Genomic DNA, 16,320 nt, shown 5'->3' with positions numbered 1-16,320 from the left:
TATGTGACTTCTAACAGACCCCTGATATATTTGACTTAAGGTCCCTTTATAACGTGGTATTCGTTTTAAAAAGCTTATAAACATAATTCTGAAGTAAAATCTATTCTGAAGAAAAAACATGTATTTTTCAGCTGTTACAGATTTAAATTGGCTAATTTCGTTTGATTTTTTAATTTCCATGAAATTTATGCAGACAAAAATTGGGGGGGACTTTTATTTTTCAAGCTGCTTCAGTTTTTAAAGATGATAAAAAATTAATAATTCATGTAAATATAACCAAAGTTTAAACTCCATCATATTCCATTTAAATATTTAAAGCAAAATTAAATACTAATTATTAAAATTAATTAATATAAGATTTTCTTATCCAATGTTAGTTATGGAATGCTTTATAGATCTCTGTAATGGATAAAACAGATAAGATCAACTATAAATTAGAAACAATGGCCTGAGAATCGCTCGGGAAATTTCATTAAGAAATTGTAATATCAGTCTTTTTAAGTTCTATTGTCTAAAATTTTCTTACTACATTTCGTTTTACTTCAATAATTCTTTTACGCAAAGATGCGTACGAGAGAATTCGTCTAAAAGCAGAACGGATGAAAATCCTGAGATTTGGAGAATTAATAGAAACCCGCAAAGTAATACGAATAAAAAATATTAAACAAAATTTTATAAAATAAGCTTTTATTTAAAACTCATAATTAATGAACTGATAGGAGAAAAATAATTTATCATGTAGTTTAATGGAATAAGAGATTAAATAATTATCTTTAAAAAATTATCTACAATTTCACATTACGAATACTAAAAGCACTGACTGACTTTGGTAAATTTATAAAGACCAAACGCTTACGGAACTAGCCGCTAAAAATAGTAATTCTAAGAAAGAAAAATATATAATGATTTTAATGAGTCCAGCTTATCTAATTTCATAAAAATACTTAATAAGTATCTCTAATTATAATTCTCACGATTTTAATGAATTTTCATTTTAAATCAGTCATATATTGTAGTATAAAAAATTGTTTAATGAAAAAAAAATATTCTTAAGAAATACATTTACTGCTTTTAAATACTCCACTGGTTTGTTACTCGTATTTTACCATAAATACATTAAATTTGAAAACACTTTTTTTTTTTTTTTTTTTTTTTTTTTTTTTTTTTTTTTTTTGTGTGTGTGTGTGTGTGTGTGTGTGTGCGTGTGTCGAATGGTATTGCATTGGCGAGTGAAAAATAAAAGTACTTTATTTTAGGCAGTGGCAACGCACTGCTTGATAAAATGTGAAATAAACGTATTTTCATTTGGCAGAACGGCAACAGGTTTGCTCACTGGAGATAAAAATTAGCAGCAATAACACTATTCGCTTTAAAATCGCTGAATTTGGTTAACAAAAGTTTCTTAAATTCATAAAAAGTACGAAATGAAGAAAGAACGAATTCGACATTAAAATTCGGCTTCGAAGTGTACATGTTCGCGTGAAGGATTAAGATTGTTCGAAATGTAGCAGCTGTAAGTACCACCGTTTTATCACATAATTGGAGAAACATAAATATATATATATACTGATTCTTCATTATTTAATCACAGAGATACTTTTGCCATATTTCAACAGCCTATCTAACGTAATTTGTTCCCATAACCTATGCAATGATAATAAAAAATTAACTATTTACTCATTTTGTTTCATGGTAAATAATTTTTCTCCGCTTAGTTCATTAACAATTTTATGAGCTTAAAATAAGAGCTTATTTAAAAAAAAAACAGTTTTACTGTTTTCTTCTTTTTAGTCTGAATTGCACGTTATACTCAATTGAAGAATTTTTTCAGCAACCCTTTTATCCCTCTTTTATGCCGTCTTTTAGTACTTCCAAGAACTCTCCTATTGCTGTCACTTAATGATAAAATATATTATTTGTAACTTTACATTAAAATTAGAGAAAAATTTAAATGAATTCACAAAATGGAAAGATTAAAAATCCCACAGCAGATTACAAATAATTTAAACTCTAATCAGTCGTAAAAGTCTTTGTTGTTTTTTAGATTGATAACAGAAAATGATTATTAAATGCAAAATCTATCTGCAATGAATTGGGGAAAGGAGTAAGGTTTACAAAATGCAGAAGACTTTTACATTAAACTTAATTTCTTTCAAAGTAATTCTTTCTAGCAAGGGAAAGGACAAAAGTAGTGCTACCTAATCATATTATAACCTTGAAGATATGTTTTCAAGCGATGTCCAAGGAAGAACCGATGGTTTTCCCTTGTGAGGATTTATTTGTCTATTTTGACTAATAGTTAACTTTAAGTTAAAACAACTTTTCTGTTGTTCTCTGGGGACAAGTCTCATGTGTAGAAGAACTCATCTAGCCATAAAGCTTGTCGCGCCGGCTTCTACGAGCCAGAGCCTTCTTGCGCGTTTACTTTGTACTGTGAGCCGTTAGGCTAGTATAATTACATTTTATTTTTAGCATTATTTATTTAAGTTAAGCCAGAAATGTTGGCTTATGTAAACCCAAGTAGGGTCAACTGTTAATTATTTGTGATTGAATGCAAGGGCTATTTACACACTTCTTTGACTTTGTCAGCCAACTGGTTAAAGACACGAGGATAATACCTCTGCAGGTTTTCTAGAGTTGGTAAGTTTATAATAAAGAATACGAGACTCTACACCCTTTCTACTTCCTACCACTGTATACTTTAAACGGAAAAAAGTATAGAAAATTGCCCAATTAGTTTTAGTCCTTTTCTTTAAAAAAGGAATGAAGTAATTATGTTGTAAGGCTGAACGTTTAAAATAATGGACGTCAAATAGAAAAAAATGAATGTTTTTCTAAAATTAACCAAAATATCAAAAACGTTTTTTAAGCTTTCGTACAAATTTCATCAAAACGATTTTTTGCCTCTATCCTAAGACAAAAATAGGTTAATTCTGAGATTTTTAGGTTGTTTCTTAAGATATGTGCGAAAAATCGCATCAAAGCTTTAATCATTTCATCTTATTCGAAACACGAATAAGATGAAATGATTAAAAAAGAAAATCTAAATCAAATATTTAAAAATGTTGCTTCTTCGCATATGAGTCATCCACAAACAGTGTTTGTGCAAAATTTGAGCTTGGTAACTTATAAGGAAGTAGTTTAAAAATCGATTTCAAAATTTTGTCCGTAGAGATAAACACCATAAGAGAGCTAAACAAAAGCTTATAATAAAAAATCGAGTCTCGCAGTTTAACAGAGAGGGTTGGCAGCTCAGTTATGTCAAATGGCGAAATGATGTGTTTATATTAACAACAGTTTTTGTTTTTAAAATTGGATAGTTTCTCAAGTATACAGTTATAACTTGGGAAATGAATTAAAGATCTTGCGACATCGGAAAGCAATCCTTCGGAAATTAGCTATTTGCCACGTGGCGTGAAAATAAAGTTATTCTGGCAAAAAATACTGTTTGAGAAGATGATAAATGACAAAGTAATGTAAAGAATCAGCCGAAAAGATCTTGAAAAAACTCCATTTAAGACTTTTCTAACAGCAAATTACCTTTTACTATAGTATATTTGATCCAAGATGTTCCGGAAGTAAAACAATAATTTGTTAATGTTTATTGGCTGTTAAGTAACCTTGTACACTGCACTGAAATACATCTGATTTTGGTACAAATGGCATTTTCTTTTCCCAGGTACTTTGCTATCACGCAGCCTCTAGCCTACGCAGTGAAGAGAAGCGTCCGGTTGGCACTCGTCATGATCGGAGTGGTGTGGCTGGTAAGCGCTGTCATCACATGTCCGCCTATCTTCGGATGGCATGATAGAGCCAAGAAACAGAACGACACGCAGTGCGCCTACATAGGCGACCAAGGATACGTCATCTATTCAGCTCTGGGTTTGTTATTTTTATTTTTGCTTAAAAACCGTTCAGAACATTGCACATTACATAACAATAATTTGATTTTTAAGTAACAACAAAGCATTATATCACGAAAAGACGTCTCAGATTTGAGATGCGAAAGAGTCCAACCTTTGCACTCTTTATCTGATTCGGCTTGGTCTTTGGAAGTTTTTGTTACTCTGCGAATACTCTTGTGTCATTATTCAGAAAATACAAATTTGTTTCAGGAAACTGGATAAAATAAATTATGAAATTTAATCAGAATTTAAATTTCTCCACATCTGAGAATTTATCAGATATATTATTATGATGATATTTATGTATATTGGATCATATTTTGTCAGGAATTAAGTTATTATTTGAATAATGCTTACCCAGAAACTTTACATATTAAAACACGAATAGGAGGAAATGATTCACGGAAATGATAACTCAGCATATGAGTCTGAAAAAGTTAATGCATTTTTTATTAATATGGGCTAATATCTCTGAATACTTTTTTCTGATTTTTAATTGAATTACTCTGTGTATTAAATTACTCTGTATATAGATATCAAAATTTTGAGATCATATAGTTAATTATTACTGAATTGGGCCACAAGCCATAATTTGATCATATTTAATTTATTAATATGCAATGCAGTAAAAAAATTAATGACAACTTTTATAAGCGTTTAAATTTAATGATATAATTATGCAAATTTTCAATATTTATGATTTGGTCTGGGTGTTTTATTTAACGTCCATTAAATGATGATATGTTTGTATTAGTCACACGCAAAAAATACGCAATTTCGTGTTATATATACAAAATTAATAAGTGCCCATAATCAGTATCAAATGTTAATAATTTATAATGATTGTCGTATAATTCGACATAATTTTTCTTTTATCACGGTCATCGTAATATAGTGACAGCTATTCCACATATAATGTTATACAATTGACTTAAATAGAAATTAAGCATATGGTGTTGATCCCTTTCAAAATGGCTACTTTAGACTTTTCAGTAACACAGCTGATTTATAGAACCACGTGAATACCAGTAAAATACTTATTGACATGCTGATATCAAGGACCTGATGAACTATTTTATATGAAAACAGTTCTTTCATAAATTACACTGAAATTGCTGCATACATAAATCGCTTGTTATTTTAATGCATTACTGCTTTAATGCAGGCTTCATTACACTTCAATATAAAACAGTATCAAACTAAATGTGCTACATAAAATGGATATTTCGATGTCGATGGCTTCGTAAACTTTAACAATCTCGTTTAGCAGCTCTGTTACCTATTTTTACCACGTAAAATTTATTCATAGCAAGCTATCGTTAGTCTTTATCAGAATGCAAATTAGGTGGGGTATAAAATAACTAGCGGATGTATAATTTAAGAACAGAGGTTTGACAATGCATTATAAAAATAGCTTATTTTGTAAATCTGTGTGTCAATTTGGTTTTAGTGAAGGACCGTTTGCATTTGCTAGCGTTTAGCTTGTTATTTTAAAATAGTCACTTCACGGTCATAAGAACCCTCGACTCATTTATAATACACTGGTGTGCAAAACTTAAGCAACAGCAGGGTTTTTTGCCATAACTCCACGAGAAATCAACTGAGAGACATGAAATGCAGAAATGATGGAGAATATTATGCACGTAAAGGATGACGAAAGCATTGGAGCTGAAAAAGGAATACAATGCATACGGTACGGAATCAAACAAAAACAAGCTTTATTGAACACATAGTATCGTGACTCATGATTGTCTATCCAAGAGGAAGAACAATCAGCATCTGTTTGAGTTATTGGGTGTTCTCCAGAGGATGTAAGCGTGCTGCAATGCGTCTCCCCAAAGCATCCCACACATGTTCGATGGGATTTAAATCTGGAGAGTACGCTGGCCAATCCATTCAAGTGATATCTTCACTTTCCAGTAGCTCCTCAACAGCAAGAGTCCGATGTGGCCGTGCATTGTCATCCATAAAAATTAAGTACGGGCCAATGGCACCTCGGAACAGACGCATTTGGGGAAGGAGTACCTCCTGACAATAGCGATCCTCGGTTACAGACCCTCTGTCGAAAACGTGGAGCTCAGCTTGCCCGTTCAACATAATGCCTCCCCAGACAAGAACTCCAGGACCATCGTTACGGTGTCTTTCCTTGATGTTACTGGGATAAAACCGGGTCCCGACCTCTCTCCAAATCAAAACGCGTTGAGAATCGCTTCTGGTACTGAACCGACTCTCATCTGTAAAGAGGAAACGACTCCATTGATCAGTTGTCCACTTTTTGTGCTCTCTGCACCACTGTAAACGGTGGCGTCGGTGGCCAACTTTCAACTGGAGGCAGCGTTCAAGAAGGCGGGCGAATAGGCCCCCTTTGTGAAGGCGTCTGGCCACAGCACAGAAGACTTCTGTTGCTCAACATTCTTGGTCCGAAAATCACACTTTCAATTTTTATGCTGCCAAAATTATTCAAAAAACATCTTCCATTGGAGAACTGGATTTTCTAGAGTCATTTCACGTTCATAAAAATCTTTCTGTTCTAGTTAACGATCCTAATTCCAATTCAAATTTACCTTCGGCCTTTAAAAAAATCATGTTTGAGTTCTGGTTTCACCAACAGATGGCGCCACTTGCTTATTCTTACACAGGCTTTCTTATCTAATCATTATTTCTTATCTCGTTCATTTGCGGTTTTGCAACTGAGGATGGTGGTTCGGTAAAACCATCGAAACTAGTCCTGTGAAAATTTTGTAAATATAACGCTGATTTTTGTTGCTTTACTTTGGAATTAGTGATTAAATTTTGTTGAGCTGAGCTATAAAACATAGCTTTTAATAAAGCCTTTCTTCTGATGGCCTATCTCAGTTGTCTGACCTAATCAAAATAAGCCTACGAAATTACCGGGGCAAGGCGCTCAATACTGCATCTATCGTTGGCATGAGCTGTGAGCACCATATTAAGTAACAGTACGACTTCGTCCAGCTCTATCTCAGCTTTGATGGAGATCATTTCAGGAGACGGGTCCGAGGGTCAATGTTCTAGAAACTGTTTATTTTAGTTGTTCCCCCTCACCTACTTTTTCATAAAGGAAGCAAACTAGTTACTGAGTTGCCTTGGCTGAATAACACAGTGAGAAATGCATATGAAGTAATTTGTTAGTTATGTTTCAGTCTAATATGTAAGGAAAATACAAGGCCCGATAAGGGGGATAAAGACCAGACTAGAAACATATGATAGCTGCAGAACCAAATTAAAGTTGGAAAATTCACGATATGTCCAAGAAACATAACCCATACAAATGTCTCTCCCATGCCACTGAAAATCAATAATTAAAACCAATGGAAGCCAACATCGTAAAACATATTTTACTGCAGCTCATGAAAGTAATGTGCCGTCACATTGAAGGTTATAGCTAAACAAAGATCCGCGCTACAGGAAACTAGTACTATAATAAAGGAAAACTATAATTTGTTGTTTGTGTATACGTTTTATAATTTGTTGCCTGTGCTGATATCATTTGAGTTTCACGAAAAATATTTGTGACCATTGACCCAAAACGTTTTGCAATTTAATCGAAGAACTCCGCCTTCTAGAAACATAGCAGAAGACTGCAGCCAAATACTCACATAATTTTCAAGTAATCCATTCAAGCTAGTTTGATGTCTTGAAACCTAAAAACGTACTTCAGGTTCTCATAGCGGTGGAAGTTTTCTTTCTGATAGGAATCATTCAGTTTTAATCCAGTCGTCCAAAATTATACCTATGAAGTTAATGAATGAAACTGAGCAGCAAAACGAATCCTAAGAAATTGAGCACAGCTTTGCCTTGGATACCCTTTTTCAATTGAATAATGCTCTTATTGAATTAAGTTAAGTTCCCTGGATCTGACATTTTCCTCGTCCTTTACAGGATGAAATGTGGGTGGTAATTGTATTAATCGGTATCTGAAGTGCAAGCAAAGCAACAGTAACCTCCATTTCATTTCAATTAATCCCGTTAAGTAAAATTAAAAGAAAGTTCTATGATGAAATGGACCCACAGAAGTAAGGTAGTTAAGTTGGTAGAATATTTCAATATAATCGAAGAAACGAGTCAGATTGTTTTAAATAAGGCCAAAGAAAAACAAAACAAAGGTAAAAAATAGGAAACGAAAAGAGGATTAAAGCTAAAAACACAGACGGATAATTAATAACGAATCAAGCCGCGACTTATATGCCAAATCTGTAAACTGAAACCACATTTTAATAATGCTAACTTTTCTGACATATTTATCAGAAGAATACTGATTTATATATATTGAAATAAAAACAATAAAAGCTGATTGCATAAATGAATTATTGTATTTATTGCAAATTTTAGTATCATGTTCCTTAACACTGGATTTCTGTATCAATAAAAAGACATGTAAACATAGTATCTCATTTTTAAGGATTTTACTTTTCTTATTTAGGGAATTTTGATTTAAGTGCGAGATACCACTTTTTTCTTTTCTCATTATGAGGTTATATTTTTGAGTCAGTTTCCCTGGGCTGATTGCTACACATAAGGATGGGCTATCAAATGGCACATAGGAATAGCCCTTCACTTATGCAAGATGCATCAAAAGCTTTAAAAAGTATCTCATTATTGTACTGACTGATCTTATCTTTTAAACCTTTCGTAATATTTTCAGATCTTTTCTTTTATGCTATCTTACGTTCTAAATGCGAAAACTAAATCCAGTTAGCACTGATACTTATTCTGGGTGGAGTTTTAATGTTCTGTATTCTGTACCAATGATTTAGATTTTGTATTTGCAATTGTGTGCAAATTTTCGCTTAAAAAGAATTATTAATGGGGAACTCTTTTTCTAAAGGCTAGACTGTTATAATTTAAAGACTGTGTTGAACTGCCTATAAATTATACATCTTCTTTGCCGAATAGCTAAAGAAAGAAGTTTGTTTCTAGTTCATATAAAATACCTCCTATTTCTTCTAAGAACTAGAAAAACTTTTTAGGTTTAAAAACAGCCAGTAAACTTTGTTTAATAATTATTGCAATATCAAATGTGCTGTAAATCAGGATTATGTGGTGAGTCATCTGCACCATACTGGCATCTTAACAAATCCGTTCTGTTCATAAGGCTAAAGAAATGAACACAATTCACATTATGAGATGCTTTGGCTTTCGTGGATAACGTATTGATGAACTAGATATTGAAACAGGCTGAATTTTTGTCTTTTTCTGGTCTTGTGTTTTATGTACTCTTGTATGTTAAATGTTTATCTCTTTCTCTTGTCACCTGAAATAAAAACATTTTGTAGCCAAAAAAATTTCCGAAGTTTCAGCACTTCCAAAGGAAATGATGACCTCGACTAGATAGAGAATACCATACCTGCTTTATCATCCCAAGAGAATTTTCCACTTCATTAAGGAAAGTGGTTAGATAAAAAAATAGCTACACAAAAGAACTTGGACGCCCATTCATATTTGCTGGTTACGCACTTGGGTGTTCCTTACTTATTGTCATTTTCTCCCCAGTGTAAGATTAATTTCATTGTTGCTTATTTTGACATTATAGAAGACTGTAGAGTAATTTTCTGTCATTCTGGGGTTGTTTCGTTGAAGCTGCCTTACCCAGATGTGCCATTTATCGAATGTGGTCGATAATCAAGTGTTTCCATTAGATTATACATAAGACTTTTATTTTACACATGGCCTGCAAATAGAGAACTTTAAAGGTGTTGTCATTGAAGATAACAACGATCATTAATCTTTCTTTCATATTATATATGCTTAGCATTGATATGAAAGTCATAAACGCACATTTTATCATTTAAAGCTTTTTTTAAATTTTTTGTTACACTCTAATTGATAAAATTAAAAATATTTATATATATATATATCCAACTGAAGAAAATTATGAAAATTTTTAGCATTAATGTAATCAATAAAAGACATTTCTGGAACTGTACACTATGCACGTAGATAAGAAATGTTTGGATTTAGTTTATCAACTGATCTAACTTTAAAGACTTCCTTTAATAATACGACTCTTAAAAAAAACGAAGGTGCTTGGCACTGCAACTCAAAAACTGATTTTGAATATACGCCGATACTGACCCTACGCCAGTGGCGATAACTTAAAAAATGTTTTTCGAGAAAAATCTTTTTTCTCAAGCTTCCGACACCAATTTAAAAAAAGGGAAAGAAGCGTATAAAACTGCATATCATGAATGTGAAGATTTTCATAGAAGTGATTTAAAGGATCTAGAACTGCCAAGTAATCGTTCAATTTTATGACACTAAAAAAGCTGAAAATTAACGATTTCCTAGCTTCTGAGTATAATTGGTTTAAGGTTGCAAAAAATACTAAAGTATTACTACCCATGTTTCCTTGAGTTGTAATGATCAGTACATCCACCTAGCACTTGAATTTCTAGAGTTCGATTCACCTCAAGGCATGACTGATTTTTTAATAAATACACTCATGTCCATAAATTAAGGATAATTCGGAGTCACGCGGAAATCGAACTCTAAAATAAATATATCACCTGTAAAATCACTAAACACATCTTCAAGAATCATATGCAAATTTCAGGAAGTAACCATATGACACTAATGGTACGTCACAATGACGAGAGTGTAAGAGAGTGATACATAAGGAATACAGGCAAAGAAGTAAAATTGTTCGCAGGCGCTTTATAAGCATATCAGTGCAATAACCGAATAGTTATGACACAAAGGACGCATTTGGATGATTTTTTACGTGGTAGAATTATCGGCCGTCTGGAATGTGGGCGTACCCAACTGGAGGTATCAGACGAACTTGGAATTGCCCAGAGTGCCATCTCCAGGCTTTGGCAAGGATTCAAGATGATGGTAATGTGAGTAGACGTTACAGCACAGGTCGCCCCAGAGTTACAACGCCGAATGAGGACCGGTATTTGGTAGTTACTGCCAAAAGAAACAGGCGGAGCACAGCCTCAGACCTGTCTCGTCAGCTCTCTTCAGCCACTGGTGCGACAATTTCAAGGCAGACCGTGTACAGACGCTTAGGGCAGATTGGTCTATATGCTCGTAGACCTGTCAGATGCGTTCCACTTACTGCAACTCACTGTCGCCTGCGGTTAGCCTGGAGTAGAGAGCATGCATTGTGGACACCGCAACAGTGGGCTTGTGTGATGTTTTCCGATTAGTCCAGGTTTAGCTTGCAGTCTGATTCTCACCGGACTTTCATATGGAGAGCTCCAGGGACCCGTTACCACCAAGAAAACATCATTGAACGACACCGTTACGGTGGTGCAGGAGTGCTCGTTTGGGGTGGAATTATTCTGGGTTCCAGAACTGACCTGCATGTTCAAATTGGAACCACGACAAGCCAAATCTATCGGGACGTCATTGTGGAACAACATGTACGTTTGTTTCGGGGCGCCATGGGCGCACAATTTGTGTTTATGGATGACAACGCCCGTCCTCACCGTGCAAACATCGTAAGCGATTGCCTTCAATCGGAGAATATCACCCGTATGGACTGGCCAGCATTCTCACCGGACTTGAATCCAGTAGAGCACGTGTGGGACATGCTTGGCTGAGGAGTTGCAGCCCGTCAACCTCCTCCTACATGTCTACCGAAACTTCGGAGTGCATTGCTTTTTGAGTGGTGTAATAGCCTCCAAGATCAGATCGATAATTTGATATTCAGCATGCCTAGGCGTTGTACGGACTGTATTGCATCGTCTGGGAGACATACAATGTATTAACAATCATACCAACCATGTAATATTGGTTTTTTGTAAATAGGTTTTTTTGTAGCTTGCTCCAGGGAGAAAAAATCGCTAATTTTTGTAATAATATCAAACATATATCATCTTTTTTTGCTCTTTACCTTTTGTTTAATAAATAAGCTTTACAAATAAGTCAAATTTGTTTTTCTTCTAACTCTTCCTTTGCCTGATTTTGCGTTATCCTTAATTTATGGACATGAGTGTATTTGACTCCGATCCGCTAGCAAATTTTCTGCTGGCATCCAAGTCCAGGATGTTTCATGAAAAATCTGTCTGAGTGATTCGAAAACTGCAACATAAAAGCCTGTATAATAGACAAACGTTGGTATAAAAGAATAAAAAAAATCATTCAAGCAAGGAAATCAAAATATTCAAAATAAAGAAAATTATATTGTGTACATTTTGCAGCATGTCTGTGCTAAAAGTGAGGCCGATTGCTAGGAGTCTTGTTTCTGCTCCATTCTTGCATATTTTTCATTAGATAATATTTATTAGGTAATATTTTCTTTAAAATCTTTTTGGTTCTTTAGGTTTTACTATTCATAAAAGTCAGTACATGTATATTTGGAACTCACTTTTAAGTTTAATTACTTCTTTACTATTGTCTCTCGATCTACCTCTTTCTGAACGCCAAATATTGTTCTTTGTGGAAAAAAATCATTTCCATTGAAGTATTCATTTGACACACACCAAACTCTAGTAGCTAGAAAACTCTTTTGAAGTTAATATCAGAATTCTTGAAAATCTCAAAGAGCCATAAATTTTCGATGCTTCAAGTTTTCCCATTCTTGTTTTTGTTGTTACAAGACTTTGTTTAATAATGACCGGTCATCAAGTAGTTCATTTATTTTTACTAAATTACCCATTATAATGTTGATGAAATCTTCATTCTCTTCTAGCTAATCCAGTTCACATCAGTAGTTTAAAATATTCAATTAATTTGTTCTGCTTATTCAATACTCTTTTTTCAAAGCTTTAAGTAGTTTATACTAACTTCATAGAACTGACCAAGTTTCTGCTTATTAATTTTACAATTTAATGCTAATTTATCGAACAAATGCTTTGCCGTGTATAGTAGAAATGTGTATTGGAAGATTTCTTTAAGTTTATTTTCCGTTCAGAATATTTTATGAAAACCACCATGACAGTTATCGAATTGGACTCCACTTCCTTGAACACAACTTGAAATAATTTTTAAGTTACATTCGAAAACAAAGGTACACCTCATTTAAAGGATTTTTAGAAAATCTTGATAAAGTTTTCAAGCATTCTTCATTAAAAATTTAGATCTTCAAATAAATCTACAGCTCGCTTTGAAGTGCATTCAATAAATTCAAAAATCTTGAACTGCTACGAGACCAAACAGTTTCATATTTAGTTTCCTCAAACTAGCATTATTTTAACTGAGTTGTTCTGACTGTAAGCATATGAAAATATTTTAATTACTATTTTTACATTTTAATTACTATCTCTTCAATATTCAGAAATAGAGTATTCGCAGGAATCTGAAGAGAACTATTCAGTTTGAACTAAGCAACCGATACTTAAATTAGGAGGAGGAAAATGATTTTCAATCTTTATGAACACACGTCTATCAGTTCTTGTGTTTATACCTCCAAACTTCATATTGGTATTATCGGAACAGAAACACATCGCTTTTCTATCAGGACATTATTTTTTCACATTTTTCAAAAGGTAGTCACACAAAATGTCTAAAGTTTCTCCTGATATTTCTTCAAAATGTAACAGTTCACCTGAGCCTGTCGATATAAAGCACTTTTTGTTAAACTATAGGTCGCAATCTGAAATGTGGTCGCAAAGAGAAATGTTGGAGTAGCGAAAATTTAACACAAATACGTGAATTTAAAGAAATTGCATTGATGAGACTTTTAAAGAAATTAAACATTAATTGACATTAAGGAGATTAACCACCTGCCACGTAAATCGCAAAGGAATTCGTAGAGCTGCGAAGTAACTAAACTTAAAACTTAAGTTTCCACAAAAATCCTTGATGAATTCTGAATTATTATCTAGAACTTAATTTTCCTACAGTTTTTCAAATGGCATTAAATGCTCTTCTACCATTCAGCACAACATGCTGATGTGAAACGATTTTATCAGTTTTAACGCTTATCCAGATGTCGTTCAACACTGAAAAATTGTGAAGATGCTTTGCGTCCTGCAGTGTCAAATACTGCACCAAGGTTTAATTTCTTATATAAAAAAAAAGAAAAAGAGAAAAAAAAGAAAAAGAAAGAAAGAAATAAAAAGTGCATCCATCTTATGAAAATATGATTTTGTTCAACTTCTGTGTGCTCGAAACAAATCCTAATGCATTTACTTTTTATATGAGGGCTGAAATTTATAGGAAAATATTCTTTAGTCTATATTTATTCTATATTTCATATGTGGTATCGCGAAAAATGTCTCGATGATAAAAAGTTTAAAAAGCGCTGAGCTAAAGTAAAGAACCGAATGACTATAAGGATTAGTTTTATATCTTTATGGCTTGAAATTACAGTCTTTAAAATGATGTAGTTGAAAGTTTTCAAAGTATCTAACTTTTTATGAAAAATTTATAGCGATATCACATATGTAATTATTGCTTCAAATTTTGTGTGTGCTGCTGAAACAATTTGGTTTGAGGAACTTCGTAATTAACATAGATGCCCATTTTTATAACTTTGTAAGGATTTATATTTATTTTGACTAACCAGTTAAGTTTGTACTTCCTTTTCTATAAGCCTTCATTTCCCTAATTGTCAATGCCAGAATATTTAAATTTAGTAGCGCTCGTGAAGAAATGCAAGTTCTACCATTAGAAGAAAACGTTTAAATACTGAGTTCTAGAAGGGAAAGACAGAGAGAGTGGCCAAGTACTGTACCTTTGTAGCGTGTGCTTCTGATTCTGTAAGTATTGCTGGTTAAAAGTGGCATAACTGCTACTACTTTGCTGCCACTAGACTTCGACGCGGTTTTAGGTAACAGCATTATCTGAGCCCTGGGAAATATTCTACTGTTTTGTTATTATCTTTGAATATTAAGTTTAGTTCTTGTTAGTCAAGTTACCGCACGAGCGAGGAGTAGTTTGTTAGCGTCAAGTCGACGTATTGTGCATTTTAAAGAGTCTAATAAAGGGTTCTTTTAACTCTTCTGTCTGATTCCTGCACTTACTTCAGCATTTACACTGAAAGCTAAGCAACTAGATAATACAACTTGTGTTGATTTTTCCCGTTAAATTCTATGTGATATATCTGACTTCGAACCTAAAATTTCTGAAGAACACAAAACCTTGTCTAAAACTTAAAGGTTTATTCAACTAGAACTTCAAAAATGATGAAAAACTTAACATCATAAACGAAAACTTAACATCTTAGCTGGAAACATTCAACATTTCCAGGCAATGCTTTAAACTGTCAACTATTCCGGCACGGTGAAGAACACTTTCTATAAAAGGACTAAATCCATCTGGCCCTTTCGGCATATATCTCCATTTTAGTTTCACTGGATTCAGACTTCAGCTCCTACGTGTTTTGGACTTAAACGGCCGGACTGGAACTGGAACAGGACTAGAACCGGAAAAAAGACTGGAACCGGAACATGACGAGAACCGAAACAGGACGGGAACCGGAACAAGACTGGAACCGGAACAAGACTGAAACCGGAACAAGACAGGAACCGGAACAATCATCCCCTGGCTTCTCCCCCGGGCAGTTCTACTCTGGCTCGAACTGAACTGAAAATGAACTGCGCCGCTACCAAGGAAAGCACCTCCTTTTATTGACGGCGGTTGCCGTTACTACAGGCGATTATGCACAATATTTAACAACTTGGAAGTCATTATATGCATTCTTAACAAAATGGTAATTAGTTCTTTCTACATGCTTGCGCCATGCTAAGTGCCGGCACTACACGGCTAGTGCCCCCTTAGAACAGTTTCCGGGGGTTCAACCGGCTGTGGTTCAATCCCCTTCTCTACACCTGAGAGACACCGACACTAATCGCCCTACGGCCAAGCAAATACGGCTTTTTTGGTACATTTAAAGTCATCATCAATAACATCTGGCACTATGGATATCATTATACATTCATCGATCCCGGCAGACTACACATGCAGATTTTTTTTCCTGGGAGGGAAGCCACCTTCCCTCACGACAATGCCACGTGTCGCACAGCTAGGAAGGATGTGTTTTGAAGAATAAGAGAACGACTGTAAATTCAATACCTCCCTGGCCCCCCAAAGTCCCCAGATTTAATCAGGGATCTGTGCAACTGACTTGGAACATGGATTATTTTCTCTGCGGATGCACAGCATCCGCAGCGCACCATCAACAGCTGGCAACTATACCTGCCAGCTTGCTTCCATACCTACCTCTATGATTCCTTCCATACCTCTGTGATTACTTTCCAGCACGTTAGTGAATCTTATTAAGTCAAGGCGAATTGATTGCTTTAAAGTGCCTCAGTTTATTAACCAATACTCGAAAGCTAAATCCAAAGTTTCGTATCACTTCGGAAGGCAACATTCTAGAAACTGACCCTTTGACAAGTAACGTGTAAGATATATTAATATGTTCATCCAGTTCAAAAACAGCATTTGCCAGAAGTCTTAATGATTATGTATAGCATAATAACATAACGTAAAGTAACGGCAAAAC

General features: G+C 34.2%; 1 protein-coding gene across 1 annotated transcript in view; it reads left to right on the top strand.

The window, feature by feature from the left end:
• The window catches only part of LOC118193010 (putative G protein-coupled receptor No18), a 184,106-nt gene that overhangs the window by 159,600 nt on the left and 8,186 nt on the right, over nucleotides 1-16,320 (top strand). The window contains exon 3 of the mRNA XM_085814658.1: nucleotides 3,680-3,882. Coding sequence (XP_085670784.1) covers nucleotides 3,680-3,882 — 203 coding nt within the window. The remainder of the gene's footprint in view (nucleotides 1-3,679; nucleotides 3,883-16,320) is intronic.

The sequence above is a fragment of the Stegodyphus dumicola genome, chromosome 4 (assembly GCF_044657685.1).
Source record: "Stegodyphus dumicola isolate Sdum_Otavi_A_Nest chromosome 4, ASM4465768v1".
In the NCBI taxonomy this organism is placed as follows: domain Eukaryota; kingdom Metazoa; phylum Arthropoda; class Arachnida; order Araneae; family Eresidae; genus Stegodyphus; species Stegodyphus dumicola.
Note: the sequence above shows the minus strand (reverse complement) of the source record. Positions and strands in the feature narration are given on the sequence as shown.